General features: G+C 41.5%; 1 protein-coding gene across 2 annotated transcripts in view; it reads right to left on the reverse strand.

The window, feature by feature from the left end:
- TRAPPC9 (trafficking protein particle complex subunit 9) overlaps window positions 1-17518 on the reverse strand; it is a 509572-nt gene that overhangs the window by 474065 nt on the left and 17989 nt on the right. The window contains exons 4-5 of one of the 2 annotated variants that reach the window (XM_024741251.1): window positions 10436-10564; window positions 1243-1269 (exon numbers count right to left, since the gene is read on the reverse strand). In XM_024741251.1, coding sequence (XP_024597019.1) covers window positions 1243-1269; window positions 10436-10564 — 156 coding nt within the window. The remainder of the gene's footprint in view (window positions 1-1242; window positions 1270-10435; window positions 10565-17518) is intronic. The other variant, XM_024741252.1, reaches the window with a different exon arrangement.

The raw sequence follows: 17518 nt of genomic DNA on the forward strand, positions 1-17518 counted from the left end.
AGGGCGTCCTGGGATGCCAAACCCTGGCTCTGCGTCCTTTCCTGCCAGCCTCACCCTCTCCCTGAACAAAAGCCCCACAGAACCACCCTGACTTTACCCCCAGCACTCGAAACTCAATTTCAGCTCTATACAACCTTATTTTGAAAACTTTCAGAAATAAAAAATATTATATTCTTTTTTTAATCTCAACATATGACTGATTTTTCTGACAGCTCTAAGCTACTTCTACTTGGTAGAAGCACCTAATTCTCCTGCAAGGGAATCCCGTACTTTCCATCAGGCAAAACTAGCCAGTCTGGGCTCGTTAACTTCTATTGCTCAAATACCAATACATTTAACACTGATTTCATCGTTCATCAGTTTTGGATGGGAGGTGAGTTCCTCAGCCCACCCTCAACTGCTTTCTCATCAGCAACTCAGGTCTCCTAAAATCAAAGCAAAACATTTGTTTTCCTTCCTCTAGGAAGGAAAACACTTTCCACAAGCTCCATCAGGAAACGTCAGCCTAGAGAAAGAATGCAACACAAATGTTAAAACAAAAATCTACAAACCTGAAGCAATTTCATTTCAAACTCAAGATACACAATGAGATGAAAGTAAACGTGTTGGTCACAAAGCATGTGTAAGCATGACCATCTGATTTCCATCCTTCAAAGGAAGGGAGGGTTTTCATTTTTTATTCTTATTCTTTGTCATTGTCCGATTAAGGCAGAAAACAATAGAGCTCATTACGAAATAATTAAGCACTGCAATAAAAGAGATTTTTGCTGTATGAATTACAGAAGGCATTAAGAGGGGAAAGGAAAACCCACCTCTGTAAAAAATGCAAAATGTCTTTCCCTGTTAAGAACACACGAACAAAATGCAACAGAGAATTCAAATTCACACTGAGAGGAGCATAAGCCACAGGATCAGAGCAGAGTCATTACTATGAGTAAATTCGAAATTAACTGGACAGGCATGCTCAATGCATTCAGAGAATTTTAAAAGCACACTGCAAATCATCCACTTAACCATGCTAGAGGAAGAATTTCCCTCTTCGACAAACAACATAAATCAATAGGGTGCCCCATGAAACAAGGAACAAACAACAATCAGGTTTGTAACAGTTCTGATTTAAAGTTACTTAAATCAGTATGTTCCAAAGATCATAATCCAGAAATTTTAACCATTCATTCACACCACCATGAAACAAGCACTTAAAAAAATAACCAAAAGAAACTAAGCACATAGATCATGTACCTGGATCAATGAGAACTTCTTGTGCCCCTGGAAGAAAGAACAGATTATGGTCTTTTATTTGAAAAACAAAACTACTTTTAAAGATAACTGCTAAATCACATTTCATAATTCACATAGCCTCAAAACATATGAGACACTTGTATCTGATCAGAAAAGCAATTCTGAGTAAGAGTATGTTACAATTCAGTGCCTTTATGCTTTAGAAGGAAAAAAAGAGAAGAAAAACTATTTCTCATATCCTGCACAAACTGTAAAGTGCTTCCCTATCTCTCTCCCTTCCCACCTTCCGAGCTTATACTCCCTAACTCTTCTGAAACAAGTATGAGAATTTCTTTTTCCCACAAATAAGCCAAGTGACAGAAGAATATCAATTTATTTGTATAAATATACGCCCACACTTTAGCCTGAAGAAGAAAGGTATCAGAAGGCTATATGGAACTTATTTCTCCTTCCTAAAATCACACGCGCGTGTGCACACACACCCACACACACACACATTCACACAGACACAGACACACATACACACTGATTTACTGGACATTTCACAAGCTAAGGATTTCTAACTTTTGGAAGGTAGCTCTGTAGTTAGTTTACAACACAAAACAGTTAACTTCATTATCATCAAGAAGCTTTTGAAAGCCTTGATCATCTATTAAACCATCCAAATATCAACGAGACCCAATTAGCCTTCTCTATAGAACGTAATTTCCCATGATGGCAAAACATACCCTAAGAGGAACTGGGTTCAAGAGTCCTGCTTATCATTAGCTATGATCTTTTTTTTTTTTTTTGCGCGGTACGCGGGCCTCTCACTGCTGCGGCCTCTCCCGTTGCACAGCACAGGCTCTGGACGCACAGGCTCAGCGGCCATGGCTCACGGGTCCAGCCGCTCCGCGGCATGTGGGATCTTCCCGGACCAGGGCACGAACCCACGTCCCCTGCATCGGCAGGCGGACTCTCAACCACTGCGCCACCTGGGAAGCCCAGCTATGATCATTTTTAAACATGTTAACAAGATTCAGAAAGGTATGTCCCAATAACATATATTCTTACTGAAATAGCATATGTTTTCAATCGTCCATAGAGAATAGGTCCCATGATGCTACTTAAGAGCTACTTTGTGTATCGCAATCTCCATTTTTACATGCAGACTAAAAATCACTGCCATCTAGAAGCCACGATTATAATAAAAAACAGGTGCTTTCTACTGGATACTGACTATATGCCAAACACACTGCTTGACAACCATCATGTGTGATTGTCAGGGCAACCCTGCGAGGTAGACGGGGATGAGAAAGCCTGCGGGGCGGATGCGGAGCCAGGGATGTGGCACCATCACACACTCTACAACATGCCCACGACGAGTGCTGACGGATCTGCACTGAGGGGACACTGAGCTGTGTGGAACCTTGGGGAATGTGAGGTTTCCAGATAGTGCTAAAAACTTCCTGTTCAGTGAAAAACCTGGTCAAATATGTTATACTGTGCCATGTCCTTTGAATAGGGAATATGATTGAGACTTTTTCGATACCTCAGAGTCATAGTCACAATCACCAATTACTCGACCTCTTAGGGCGTCAAGGGATGAACCGGGCCCCACGCTAATACACTGAGATTGCAGAGCTTTTAAGGTTGTTTAATGAAGCTTGTAAAAATCTTTCTGTCTCAAGCCTCACACAGGCGGTCAACTATCACTTCTCACTGGTGTGGATGTATTAATACCACCTGAAACGATCCTTTTCTGCCTTTTAAGCTAATCCATCTAATCCAATCTTTTCGAACAGCAAAGAACGAGCTCAACCACAAAAAATGGACAGCTTTTACCAAATGAACTTTAACATCTAATTGGACTCCCTGGAAGCCCTTTCCTTTTATTAAACCCACTTCGAGGTACACAACAGTCTACTGACCGGTTGACCTTGCTATCTGATTATCTGGCCTACTCAGAAGGCTTCTCACCTCATTGTGTGTGTGAGGGGGTGGGGAGATAATAATTGGTGCTGTCTGAAGAAGTCACAGTGAGAAAAAGGAGCACCCTCCAGCCAGGTCTCCACAGACAGGAGTACCTCAATGTGCTCAGAAATGATATTATCAGCATCATCAGCCTCCAATTGACTGATTTCACATTAACCAAATTCATAAGAGACTGGTGTAAGAAAGTCAGAAGCTGGGACTTCCCTTCCACGCTCCCAATACAGAGGGCACGGGTTCGATCTCTGGTCGGGGAACTAAGATCATGCATGCCGCAGGGTGTGACCAAAAGAAAAGAAAAAAGAAACAGAGGTTTAACTTATTAATGTAACAGGAGACATAAAATTATCGATCAGACTAAAATATCAGAGTTCAACAATCAGCACATTTTCTCTCCAACGACCCAATCATCGGCAGGAGGCCACATGGCAAGCATGGACAGATGCAGAGCAAGAGGGATTTCCTAGATTAACCTGATGGACTAAATTTCTGTTACAGGGACAGACCTGCTGCCTAGACCACAATGAATGCTGGTCACAGTGCATGGACAGTGGCCGAGGCACAGCTGTGAATACTTGTGTAACTCTCCCTTTCCCACCCTTTCCAGGCCGACGAATGGACAGATGTACATAGAGATCCACAGACAGGCTGATAACTCTAAAAACCCAAAGCCCATCTCTGAGAGCCTGGAAGCCAGACTGCCAGGGTTTAAATACCAGCTCTGCCACTTACTAGCTCTGTGACCTTGGTCAAATTACTTACCCTCTCTGTGCCTCAATTTCCACATCTGTAAAGTTGGGAAAATAATCAAACCTACCTCACTTGGCTGTTGTGAGGATCAAAGGATTAAATTAGTTTCTGCAAAGTGCTTAGAAAAGTATGCAGCACATTTTAGGTGCCCAACAAATGTTAACTATGAAGCATGCCCCGCCTGTCTCCCTTCTAATCATCTTTAATGTTTCCTTGCTAGTTTAAGTCACAGAGGACATCCTTATTTCCCTATTTATAAACTCCTGGGGAGCACCCTTCTGTTCCACTCCACGACCTGTTCAAACTGAGGCAGGGGACGCTTCCTCCCACTCCTCTGGGCCATGAGGAGGGCTTCTCCCTCAACACTCCTGACCCCTGGCCCACGGCTAGCCCTCCTCGCACAAATGGAGTGAGGAGTGGGCTCAGGGAGTCTGGGAGACAAGTGGGGCACGGGAAACCATTCTTCCCCCCCCCCCCCCCGGGTGCTGGCCACCCTCAGGAAGCACCCAGGATGCTCAGCTTTGTGACATGACAGCCCTGAGCATGACGGGGACAGGTCCCCTCATAGGAAGGCCCACTGTGGCCCAGAACTGCCTGCGACTGCGTGAGTCTCTCTAGTTCCGGGACAGAGTATTAAGACACCCATTTCCCTGAAGCCCTAAAGTTCACAGAGAATGTGGCTTTACCAGTAACAAAGGAGACGTTTAGCTCCCGCTGCCTACTCTCTCGTCTCATCTCTCAGTTGGCTGGTGGAGAAAAGAAGAGTGTAATTACTGGGCCCACTTAAGCCCCAACATATACTAATTAGCCAAAAATTCTGTGGCTTAACGTTCAGGGTGACTGTATAACAGCTCTAATTCTGGGGCTGCTGCTAAATCATGAGTACAGGAAGTACTGAACATCTTCAAATATTTTACTCATTTCTTAATTGGATCTTTTGTCATAAAACCAGCTTTTTCTATTTTAATTCCTTAGTAATTGCTAAAGACTATATAAAATGATGGCTTCATACAAAACAATAGCTAAGGGTTTGAGCTCTTTTGAGATAACCACTGTGCTAAACACTTTACATAATTTCTTATTCTCACAATTCTACAAAGCAGATATTAGTGTCCCTATTTTACAGACAAGGGAAAAACTCAGAAAGAACTGACTCAAGTTCGCATGGCTAAGTGGTAGCATGTGCATTCAAACCCAAGTCAAAAAACTGCGCTCCTTCATACAGCAACCAAATCACCTCCCACTAATTAACACACAGCAGTGGGTTCAATACTCAGGGAGTTCAATACGTTTTTCAGCTTTAAGGTGCTCCAGGGACCACTTCTATCTGTTTTATAAAATCATGGCTCACTGGTTTCTAATACTGGAAGAAAAGTACAATTTCACCATTGTTTGCACAGCAAGTCTGAAATTTTCACACTGAGATGACAGAATAAAAATAAGATATAACTAGAATAATTTGTCCAGGTATCCAGACATAATGGATATTGTGCTACCCTGAAGCACTAAACAAAGAAGTCAAATTAAAGGAACGTGGGCTAAGTCGTCTTCCACAAGCAGGAAAATTAAGACTTTTAAAAGGTGCAACAGCGCCACCTATGGCCCAAAAGGCTGTCCAGGTTGCTGTAAAAGACACAACACATAAATTGCCTGTATAATAAGAAACGATCAGTAAGGTTTTTAAAAATAGGATGCTCAGAGCCTATAACTAAAAGCTTATCTAGCTCATAACTGAATTCTGCTTCAGGGAAGGGAGTGGTATTCAGTACGTAATCTGAAATTGTTAACACTCCTGAATATAAACAAAAGACATAGGCTCATGGAAACTAATCTTAGAAGAAGGAATCCAGTCCAGTCTCTTCATTTTACAGACAGGGAGACTGAGACCCAGGATCCATCCTTCTAGCAATCAGCAGCAAAGCTCTCCTGGTCCTTCTGTTTTACACTAGCTAGCTGTACTAGCTCTATATTCATAAAAGTCATGTCTGCATGTTTCCAACAGTAGATAATCTGTGTCTTGCAAAATACTTCCCAAAGAGCATTTAACTACAAATCATACAATCCTGTTGAAATACAAAACACTTATTTATATATTAAAATAAAGAGGGAGGGGATATTGGGATATATGTGTACATATAACTGATTCACTTTGTTAAGCAGCAGAAACTAACACACCATTGTAAAGCAATTATACACTGATAAAGACGTTAAAAAATAAAAAATTTTTAAATTTAAAAGTAATTAAAAATAATAAATAAATAAAATAGAATGAGCTCTACTAGCGCCACCAGGGAAGCCCTGAGCTCCACTTTTATTCCCTCCATAAAGGAAAAGTGACAGATGTCAAATCAACGTTTTGATTATTTACCTCCCCCAGCAGCAGAAATACCTGCCCAATCAAAAAAAAGCAGCATTCTCCTAGCATCAACAAGGCAATTCCTTAAAAGATAACATTCCGTCTTTATCTTGTAGGAGGACACATGACCCACCGCCATGATGATGCTCAGATCTGTATTGTGTAAACTGTCAACACGTCATTAAATGTACAGCTCTCTTGTCTCAAAAAACTCATATAACTGTGCCTTGACTTCTAACAGGCAGAATTGTTCTCAGAGCTTTCTGAGATGCTCTTCCCAGGTTTTATAAAATCCTCAAATTTGGCTTGAATAAAAATTTCCATTTTCTTTCTTAAAAAATAAATAAATAAAACCTATTAAGGGTACAGGAAAAAAATCAAAACTTTCTACAATCACAAAAGAGATAAGCTTATTCTCTGCAAATAACTGATACTGATCTTTCTAAACATAAAGGCTGTGGTCAAATTCCTAGCAATTTAAAGGTTCTAGTGGATGATTACAAGGCAATATGAATTCTGAGTTGTAAAAATATACATTCTGCACAAATAATCTTCAAGTTCTTCAGCTGAAGACACTTTAGCTAGTCCCTATCTTACTAGGATGACACTCTCATCAAAACTTCATACTGCACTAAAAAAAGTAACCGAATCCTTATCGCTTTAAGTCATATTCATATATATCACATGTATACACACACTGAATATGCATCATAAATAAACCACCCTCTTCAGTATTCAGAGCTGATGCTTCTAAACTATCTGTCATTGTGACAGCAAATCTGTACTGAGAATCTCTTGGGTGCTTTGTGCAAGGTATCTAACTCACAGTCAGACTAGGTAAATAACATGATTCGAATTTCACAAATGGGGAAATATATACTTAAACCTTAAAAACCGTGTTAGGTTATGCCACTCTGTCTCGTATTCTCTCAGATACCTCTTCTTTCGTGGCCTCATCAGGTTGAGATCACTAAAATCAGTCACTTATGACCTCACAGGAGTTTGGGAAACCCGTCGACGGGAGAAACTTAACATATTCATCATAAGGAAAGAAGAGAGTAGAGATTTTTATTTTCTCTCAATTTTCAGTGGCTTAATCTGTGCTTCCGTACTAAAGACTACATAAAGGCAGTTCAGTCTTTATAACTCTTTCTCCCGACAAGCCTCACTAGAGAAAAACAAGTGGCGAGTCATTAGCAATGGCTGGACCTCCAAAGCGCACCTCTCTTTTGCAGTGTAATCATGTTTATGGTTTAGTGCTTCCAGAGTTAAAATAAAAAATACTAACTTTTTACGTCATTGGCGGAGAATAAAACATTTGTGGAAATGTACCGTGTCAGGTTATGCCACTCTGTCTCGTATTCTCAGATACCTCTTCTTTCGTGGCCTCATCAGGTTGAGATCACTAAAATCAGTCACTTATGACCTCACAGGAGTTTGGGAAACCCGTCGACGGGAGGCTGATTAGGGGAGCAATTAAGGATGCCTACTGTGCAGTCACCCCAGCCTGGCTCCAGCCCCGAGTCTGCCACTGCCAGTTGCGTGATTTGGGGCAAGTTACCCCATCTCTTTAAACCTCAATCGCTCACCTGCAAGAAGGAGTTACTGATAACTACCCTCAAACACCTGCTATGAGGTAAAACGTAAGGAAAGCATTTAGCACAGCCTGGCCTAGGGTAGATGCCAAATCATTCATAGGTATTTCAATAATTAGGGATGATGACGCTTACTATTAATAAATTAAGCTAGTCCAAAAAGTACAAATAACCATAAAGGAGAAACATTTGTAAGTCAATAAGCATTTCCTTTTGGACTGATTGCAGAATGTCCTATTGATTTTTTAATAAACCAAGTTTTGAATAACCTTGAATACTGTGAATACTAAGAAAGTGACTTTTTTTTAAAAAATTTAAACAAAAGGAGAATTAAAGCAAAAAGACATAGGGAGTACAGAATTCTTTTTTGAAACTAAATTCGGTTTTAAGAGAGGGGAAAATTCCCTTTTCTCAGAGGAAAACTATGTAAAGGGGATCTGAGATGTCTAGAGTCTTTTAACACTATTCATGAATTCATATTACCAAGTCTTAAAACTACTTGACAATCAACAATAATAATACTGGTAACAATAATGGCTGCTAACATTTATCCAGCACCGGCTGGGACTGTTGTACGTCCTTTATATGTGTATCTCATGCAGCCTTCACAAGAACCCTCCGAGGTAAGTACAATTATTATCTCCCCCACTTCACAAATAAGGAAATTGAGGCACAGAGAGATTAAACTTGCTCCAGGTCACATGGGCATTAAATGACATCTGTAGCCTGCTATTTTGCTGGTGAAAAAGGAACCTGAGATATAAATTCAAGGGAGAATGTTAAATAATCCGTTTGTCTGGTCTTCACCTCCAAGAGTAGATACCATAAATTCCTGATGTGAGATGAGGCTGCCACTACAAACTGACTAATCTTGAAATTAACATCCAAGATGAAGCAACATATATACTCATGATACCAAATCCGTTCATGGCTCTGGACCCTTTAATGCCTGAAAGGTGGTAAAATCATTTCCAATCTAAATGCCATCAGCGCTGCTCTTTCGGCTCTCATCCAAGCTTCACGGGATGTTCTTCTCCACAGACTGTCTTCAACAGTAGAAAGTTCTCAAGTGTTTCTCACTATGCACAGCTAAATAAAGACACTTCTCTCCTGCAGACGGAGCACCTTTTCAGGCTTAAAACTTTTTTTGCCTATCTTCAGCAAGGGGAGAAAGTGAAGCATCACCCTTAAAAGGCTCCAGAGTCTCGCTAAGCACATGAGTCGAACAGTCTCAACACATTATAACTCTTCAAATAGCAGGGAAAGAATAAATTAAACAACCTTCAACAAAAGGCACCTCCAGAGAGAGCAGACTTTCTTCTAAGGAGAAGATAAACAGCTGTCACCTGTGTGTTGGATATTTTAGCACTTGGCCGCTGGCGCAAGGGGACAAGAGGACTTGAAATGCTGGAATCTCATAGCAGAGACAGCAGTTACAACAACACGGGATAAACACAGGTGGTGAGCACCGACGGGAGGCATCTCAAGTCAAAACTGAAGCCCAGGAAAGCAGGGAGCAGAGACATTCCAGTCTGAGGACTTTCTCTATCACTTCTCCGCCCGCTTTACTTTCCTCTCCAATAACGGAGACCCCACTAAAACCGTTAGGAACGGTCTGCTGAAGGAAGATAAAACATCTTCAAGGACCACCAGAGATTCATCTAAGCAGTTCTACAAAGAGTGCACCCAGATTCAGACTGAGTGGCTACACTGACTGGCTCATAGAGTTGGTCTCTGCAGTCTTTGCTGGTGACGGGGATGGTATAATTCAGGGGGAAAAGACATTGAAGGCATTTCCGCATCCAATACACATCAACGGCCGTGGGCCTTCTCTTTGGGGGGAAAAAATCTCATGGTTCAAGAAACACCTAGTAGTTTTGTGTATAGCCTTGATCTCTGCATTCTTTGTTATTACCTTCGTGACCTATGCGGTATGACAACTAACTACATCCTGAACATTTAAGGCAAATTCGTTTATTAAGGGTCAAAAGGGTCAAGTTCATTCAACAAGCATTTGTGGTTCTGCTCCTCCAAAGATGCATTTTTACTCTTCACAGGTGCTAACAAACATGAGGAAATCAAACTTCACGCATTAAGAGAACTTCATCAACCAGAAAAAGAAGAAACAGCTCCCCTGGCCCTGAATTAGCTGTTGAAATTGACATCTGGGACTAACTTCACCAAACACACAGAAATTATGACAAGGGCCCAGACAGAGAACTTCAAAGACAGCCTACCATGAAATTTTATGCAACTGGTCCATAAATCAATCAACCCATCATTGTAATCCATTAATATCATTTGATAAGACTCAATACATATTCAATAGAATCAGGAGACAATGTCTCACGCGCAGGATTTCTTTTTTTTTTTTTTTTTACGTGCAGGATTTCTGACTCAACGGATTTTATGTTTTATTTAAACATTACTCAACCTTCACTCAGAGGGAACAGTAATAGATTACTCCTGCTTGCTTAAGGACTGTAACTGAGTCTAGGATGGAGGCAAGAGCAGAGCTTACCTGGTCGATGTCTGTTGGCTGCTTCAGCAGGAAGTGAGCTACCCTGGAACCTTCGAGCTCCAGTTTTACCACCAGTTCCACCAGGATAGTGATAGATGACAGAAGCTGAACATAACCCTTCAAGGGCAGCTGGGCATTAAAATAAAAGTTCAATTAATAAAGTTAGTGGCCCATCCTTAGCAAACATTGCAGTGACTCAGAATGATATGAACGGTTTGATGATGTGGAAATGCCAATTTTCCCACAAAACAGAGATCAAACCTACAGATCACTGGTTTTGTTACAAACAGGAACATGGCCCCTACTATGTTTTGCAGGCCCGTGTCAAAGCTGGCAGCGCAGAAAACGCTCGCGATGCTCAACGTTTCTCTGAGGGGCTGAGCACATGTGAGACAGGCTGTTCATTCATTCATTTAACCGACAGTTTAGTTCACACTGTGTGGCAGGCTCTGTGCCAGGTGCTGACACTGCAGACAGATGAAGCAGTGCCCTGGATCGAAAATATTTTTAAAATCATACCACTGGAAGAAGGACCAGAATACCTATCCCCATCATTCACCCGGAATGCACCTATCCCATTTCGAGCAAACACCTAGCAGGCCTGTCTCCTTCTCAAAGGCAGCCACACTGAGTTGCGGCAACTTTTCATTCTTCTATCACTGGCAGTTAAACCCTAAGAACCTTGGGCTATGCTGCTCGCCTCACAAGTCGTGCTGCAGTGTTCATCTTTACCCAGTAGCTCAGTGGTTCTCAAACTTTTTGGTCTTAGAACTCCTTCACGCTGAAAAATCACTAAGGACCACAATAAAGAGCGCTTTTTTTGTGCAGGTTACATCTACAGATATTTACCATGCTCGCAAATAGAACTAGAGGAGGATTTAAATATTTATGTGTTCCTTCCTTTTAAAACAATAATAAGCCCATAACATGTTAACTTTTTTTTTAATATCTTTATTGGAGTATAATTGCTTCACAATGTTGCGTTAGTTTCTGCTGACTAACAAAGTGAATCGGCTATATGCATATGTATATCCCCATCTCCCCTCCCTCTTGCGTCTCCCTCCCACCCTCTCCCTATCCCACCCCTCTAGGTGGTCACAAAGCACCGAGCTGATCTCCCTGTGCTATGCGGCTGCTTCCCACTAGCTATCTATTTTACATTTGGTAGCGTATATATGTCAATGCTACTCTCTCACTTCGCCCCAGCTTGCCCTTCCCCCTCTATGTGTCCTCAAGTCTACTCTCTACGTCTGAGTCTTTATCCTGTCCTGCCCCTACGTTCATAAGAACCTTTTTTTTTTAAGATTCCATATATATATTAACATATGGTATTTCTTTTTCTCTTTCTGACTTACTTCACTGTCTATGACAGACTCTAGGTTCCTCAACCTAACTACAAATAACTCAATTTCATTTCTTTTATGGTTGACTAATATTCCATTGTATATATGTGCCACACCTGCTTTATCCATTCATCCATCAATGGAGAGTTAGGTTGCTTCCATGTCCTGGTTATCGTAAACAGTGCTGTAATGAACACTGTGGTACATGACTCTTTTTGAAATATGGTTTTCTCAGGGTATATGCCCAGTAGTGGGATTGCTGGGTCATACAGTAGTTCCATTTTTAGTTCTTTAAGGAACCTCCATACTGTTCTCCATAGTGGCTGCATCAATTTACATTCCCACCAACAGTGCAAGATGGTTCCCTTTTCTCCATACCCTCTCCAGCATTTATTGTTTGCAGATTTTTGATGATGGCCATTATGACCGGTGTGAGGTGATACCTCATTGTAGTTTTGATCCCTATTTCTCTAATGATTAGTGATGTTGAGCATGCTTTCATGTGCTTGCTGGTATATCTTCTTTGGAGAAATGTCTATTTAGGTCTTCTGCCCAGTTTTGGATTAGGTAGTTTGTTTTTTTGATATTGAGCTGCATGAGTTGCTTGTATATTTTGGAGATTAATCCTTTGTCAGTTGCTTTATTTGTTAATATTTTCTCCCATTCTGAAGGTTGTCTTTTCATCTTGTTTATGGTTTCCTTTGCTGTGCAAAAGCTTTTAAGTTTCATTAGGTCCATTTGTTCATTTTTGTTTTTATTTCCATTTCTCTAGGAGGTGGGTCAAAAAGGATCTTGCTGTGATTTTGTCATAAAGTGTTCTATGTTTTCTTCTAAGAATTTCATAGTATCTGGCCTTACATTTAGGTCTTTAATCCATTTTGAGTTTATTTTTGTGTATGGTGTTAGGGAGTGTTCTAATTTCATCCTTTGACATGTAGCTGTCCAGTTTTCCCAGCACCACTTATTGAAGAGGCTGTCTTTTCTCCACTGTATATTCTTGCCTCCTTTATCAAAGATAAGGTGACCATATGTGTTGGGTTTACCTCTGGGCTTTCTATCCTGTTCCATTGATCTATATTTCTGTTTTTGTGCCAGTACCATACTGTCTTGATTAATGTAGCTTTGTAGTATAGTCTGAGGTCTGGGAGCCTGATTCCTCCAGCTCCATTTTCCTTTCTCAAGATTGCTTTGGATATTCGGGGTCTTTTGTGTTTCCATACAAATTGTGCAATTTTTTGTTCTAGTTCTGTGACAAATGCCATTGGTAGCTTGATAGGGATTGCCGTGAATCTGTGGATTGCCTTGGGTACTATAGTCATATTCACAGTGTTGATTCTTCCAATCCAAGAACATGGTATATCTCTCCATCTGTTTGTATCATCTTTAATTGCTTTCATCAGTGTCTCATAGTTTTCTGCATGCAGGTCTTTTGTCTCCTTAGGTAGGTTTATTCCTAGGTATTTTATTCTTCTTGTTGCAATGGTAAATGGGAGTGTTTCCTTAACTTCTCTTTCAGACTTTTCATCATTAGTGTGTAGGAATGCAAGCAATTTCTGTGCATTAATTTTGTATCCTGCTACTCTACCAGATTCATTAATTAGCTCTAGTAGTTTTCTGGTAGCATCTTTAGGATTCTCTATGTATAGTATCATGTCATCTGCAAACAGTGACAGTTTTACTTCTTCTTTTCCAATTTGGATTCCTGTTCTTTCTTTTTCTTCTCTAATTGCTGTGGCTAAAACTTCCAAAACTATGTTGAATAACAGTGGTGAGAGTGGGTAACCTTGCCTTGTTCCTGATCTTAGAGGAAATGGTTTCAGTTTTTCACCATTGACAACAATATTGTCATATACGGCATCTATTATGTTGAGGTAGGCTCCCTCTATGCCTACTTTCTGGAGAGCTTTTATAATAAATCAGTGTTGAAGTTTGTCAAAAGCTTTTTCTGCATCTACTGAGATGATCATATGGTTTTTATCCTTCAGTATGTTAATATGGTGTAGCACATTGATTGATTTGCATGTATTGAAGAATCCATGCATTCCTGGGATAAACCCCACTTGATCATGGTGTATGATCCTTTTAATGTGCTGTTGGATTCTCTTTGCTGGTATTTTGTCGAGGAGTTTTGCATCTATGTTCATCAGAGATATTGGCCTGTAGTTTTTTTGTGTGTGACATCTTTGTCTGGTTTTGGTACCAGGGTGATGGTGGCCTCGTAGAATGAGTTTGGACATGTCCCTCCCTTGGCTATATTTTGTAAGAGTTTGAGAAGGATAGGTGTTAGCTCTTCCCTAAATGTTTGATAGAATTAGCCTGTGAAGCCATCTGGTCCTGAACTTTTGTTTGTTGGAAGATTTTTAATCACGGTTTCAATTTCAGTGTTTGTGATTGGTCTGTTTATACTTTCTGTTTCTTTTGGTTCAGTCTCAGAAGGTTATGCTTTTCTAAGAATGTGCCCATTTCTTCCAGGTTGTCCATTTATTGGCGTATAGTTGCTTGTAGTAATCTCTCATGATCCTTTGTATTTCTGCAGTGTCAGTTGTTACTTCGCCTTTTTCATTTCTATTTCTGTTGATTTGAGTCTTCTCCCTTTTTTCCTTGATGAGTCTGGCTAATGGTTTATCAATTTTGTTTATCTTCTCTAAAAACCAGCTTTTAGTTTTATTGATCTTTGCTATTGTTTCCTTCATTTCTTTTTCATTTATTTCTAATCTGATCTTTATGATTTCTTTCCTTCTGCTAACTTTGGTTTTTTGTTCTTCTTTCTCTAATTCTATAGGTGTAAGGTTAGTTTGTTTGAGATTTTTCTTGTTTCCTGAGGTAGGACTGTATTGCTATAAACTTCCCTCTTAGACCTGATTTTGCTGCATCCCATAGGTTTTGGGTCATTGTGTTTTCATTGTCATTTGTTTCTAGGTACTTTTTGATTTCCTCTTTGATTTCTTCAGTGATCTATTGCTTATTTAGTAGCATATTATTTAGCCTCCATGTGTTTGTATTATTTACAGTTTTTTCCTGTAATTGATTTCTTTATTCTGCTCCCTGGCAGTTATTTCCACCATTTTGTCTTCCAGCTCACTTATCCGTTCTTCTGCCTCAGTTATTCTGCTATTGATTCCTTGTAGAGTATTTTTAATTTCAGTAATTGTGTTGTTCATCACTGTTTGTTTGCTCTTTAGTTCTTCTAGAATCTTGTTATTTGTTTCTTGTATTTTCTCCATTCTGCTCCAAGATTTTGGATCGTCTTTACTATCATTAGTCTGAATTCTTTTTCAGGTAGCTAGCCTATTTTGTCTTCATTTATTTGGTCTTGTAGGTTTTTACCTTGCTCCTTGGTCTGTAACATATTTTTTTGTCATTTCTTTTTTTTTTTTTGATGGGTGGTGCTGTATTCCTGTCTTACTGGTTGTTTGGCCTGAGACATCCAGCACTGGAGTTTGCAGGCAGTTGGACAGGGCTGGGTCCTGGTGCTGAGATGAGTACCTCCAGGAGGCCTCACTCCAACTGATATTTCCTGGGGTCTGAGGTTCTCTGTTAGCCCAGTGGTTTGGACTCAGAGCTCCCGCCACATGAGCTTGGGCCCAACCTCCAGCCTGGGAACCAAGACCCTGCAATTTTCGTGGCGCAATTAAAAAAAAAACAGAAAGAAAGAAAAAAAGGAGCAGTACAATATCAAAGAATAAAAAACAAAATAAAATTAGAAAGATAAAAAACATATTAGGAAAAATAAAACTATAATTGAAACAACTGCAACAAGGTAAAATGAAACCACACAGAAAAAAGAAGAAAAAAGAAGAAAAAAGAAGCAGGGGGAACAAGTCAAAAGGAGAGAAAAATAACAAAGTATAAAGAATAAAATAAAATTAGAAAAACAAAAGATTTACTTGGAAAAATAAAAATATAAAAGAATCAACAACAATGAATCAACAAGGTAAAACAGAACCCCAATCTAAAAGAGGAAAAAAAAATAACTCTGGGCTCTGGGGGGGGCGTTTAGGTGGGGGTGGAACTTGGGCGGGGGCGGGGCTTAGGGTGGGGTGGGACCTAGGCAGGTTGGGGGTTGATGTTCAAGCGTGGGGCAGGGCCTCTGCTTAGGACCTGCCAGAAGGGGAGCAGCAGCACGTGGAAAGGAGGGTCTCTGGAGCTGGGGTTCCAGGAGTTTGGAGGTGGGGCTCTGAGTGAGGATGTGTGGGTGGGGATTAGGCCCAGCACAGTTGGAGTGGGTCTCCGAGTGTAGAGGTGGGGCCCTGGGTGGAGGTGTAGGGGCGGGTCTTGGGCTCTGCCCCACAGGAGGGAGGCTCCGAGGGCAGAGGATTAGGCCTGGGAGCCCAACAGGCTTCCGGATGCCTAGGTGGACAGGGTGAGCACTGGCAGCATTCCTTTCCGTTCCTTCGTGCCCCTTCCCCACTGTCTCCCCAAAGGTCTCCCCCGTCCCCGCTGGACCCCTAACCGTGGGTGGGTCCCACTGGGTGTAGGAACTCCTCCCCTTCCCCAGCCGCCCCTCAGCAGTGCCGTCCCAGAGGTCCGGCCTTTACTTTTGCTCCCCCTTCCCTCCCTCCCACTCCCTCAGGACCCATGTGGCTGGAGGGGGAGTTCCTCCCATCCCCTTAGGTGTCCGTGGTCCCCCACCAGTGCCTGGTAGGTGCCCAAGTTGTGAGGAGATGCAAATTCCGCGTCCTCCTAGTACGCCATCTTGACCATGTTAAATTTTTTAAAGGGTGTTTTTTTGTTTTTTTTTTTTTTTGGCTGCGTTGGGTTTTCGTTGCTGTGTGCAGGCTTTTCTCTAGTTGTGGCAAGAGGGGGCTACTCTTCATTGTGGTGCACAGGCTTCTCATTGCTGTGGCTTCTCTTGTTGCAGAGCACAGGCTCTAGGCACAAGGGCTTCAGCAGTTGTGGCACATGGGCTCAGTAGTTGTGGCTCACGGGCCCTAGAACGCAGGTTCAGTAGTTGTGGTGCCCAGGCTTAGTTGCTCCATGGCATGTGGGATCTTCCCGGACCAGGGCTCAAACCCATGTTCCCTGCATTGGCAGGTGTATTCTCAATCACTGCGCCACCAGGGAAGTCCCGACCATGTTAAATTTTTATGAACAACAACTACGTTTCAAAACAACAATATGCTGGAAGAGGGGCACTGTTTGCATTTTTACAATTTTACATGAAATTTCTTTCATGTCTGGCTCGAGACAAGTGCACTGGATTCTCACACCTGCTTCTGCCCTCAATCTGCTGTGATGTCACACGTCCTGGAGCCCCCCGGAAACCCCACTGTGCGTTTCTGAGGGACCAAGAGTGAAATAAGCTGGCAGCACCCGGCACCACCCACTCCACCCAGCCTTCACAGGAACCTGACCTGCCCATTATCACTGGGTGGGTCAGGTGCCCGGTGGCATTCTTCCCGGATAAGCACCTAACCTTCAGCTCTACTCCACCAGTCCACAGCAAGTCATTATAGACCTCTCCTTCAAGAAAACAAAGTAAAACTCCTATCCACCTTTCCCCTCCTACTTAATCCTTTATCTGTTTCTTGTTTCTTTTCCATCTATTCCTTCTCTTTCTCACTTTTATCTCCCTATCCTCTTTAAGAAGCCAAATTATGAAATTTAAGTCCATTTTAAGAATTTATATTTTGTGTGTCCTAAAGGACGCTGTTGATCTTCCACTGAAGAACCTGGTTACTTCATTCTGACTTGTATTTACCACAGTGGCTGACGGGCCCTCTGACTGAGCTGTCAGCCT

The sequence above is a fragment of the Neophocaena asiaeorientalis genome, unplaced genomic scaffold (genome assembly GCF_003031525.2).
Source record: "Neophocaena asiaeorientalis asiaeorientalis breed wild unplaced genomic scaffold, Neophocaena_asiaeorientalis_V1.1 scaffold177, whole genome shotgun sequence".
Lineage (NCBI taxonomy): Eukaryota > Metazoa > Chordata > Mammalia > Artiodactyla > Phocoenidae > Neophocaena > Neophocaena asiaeorientalis.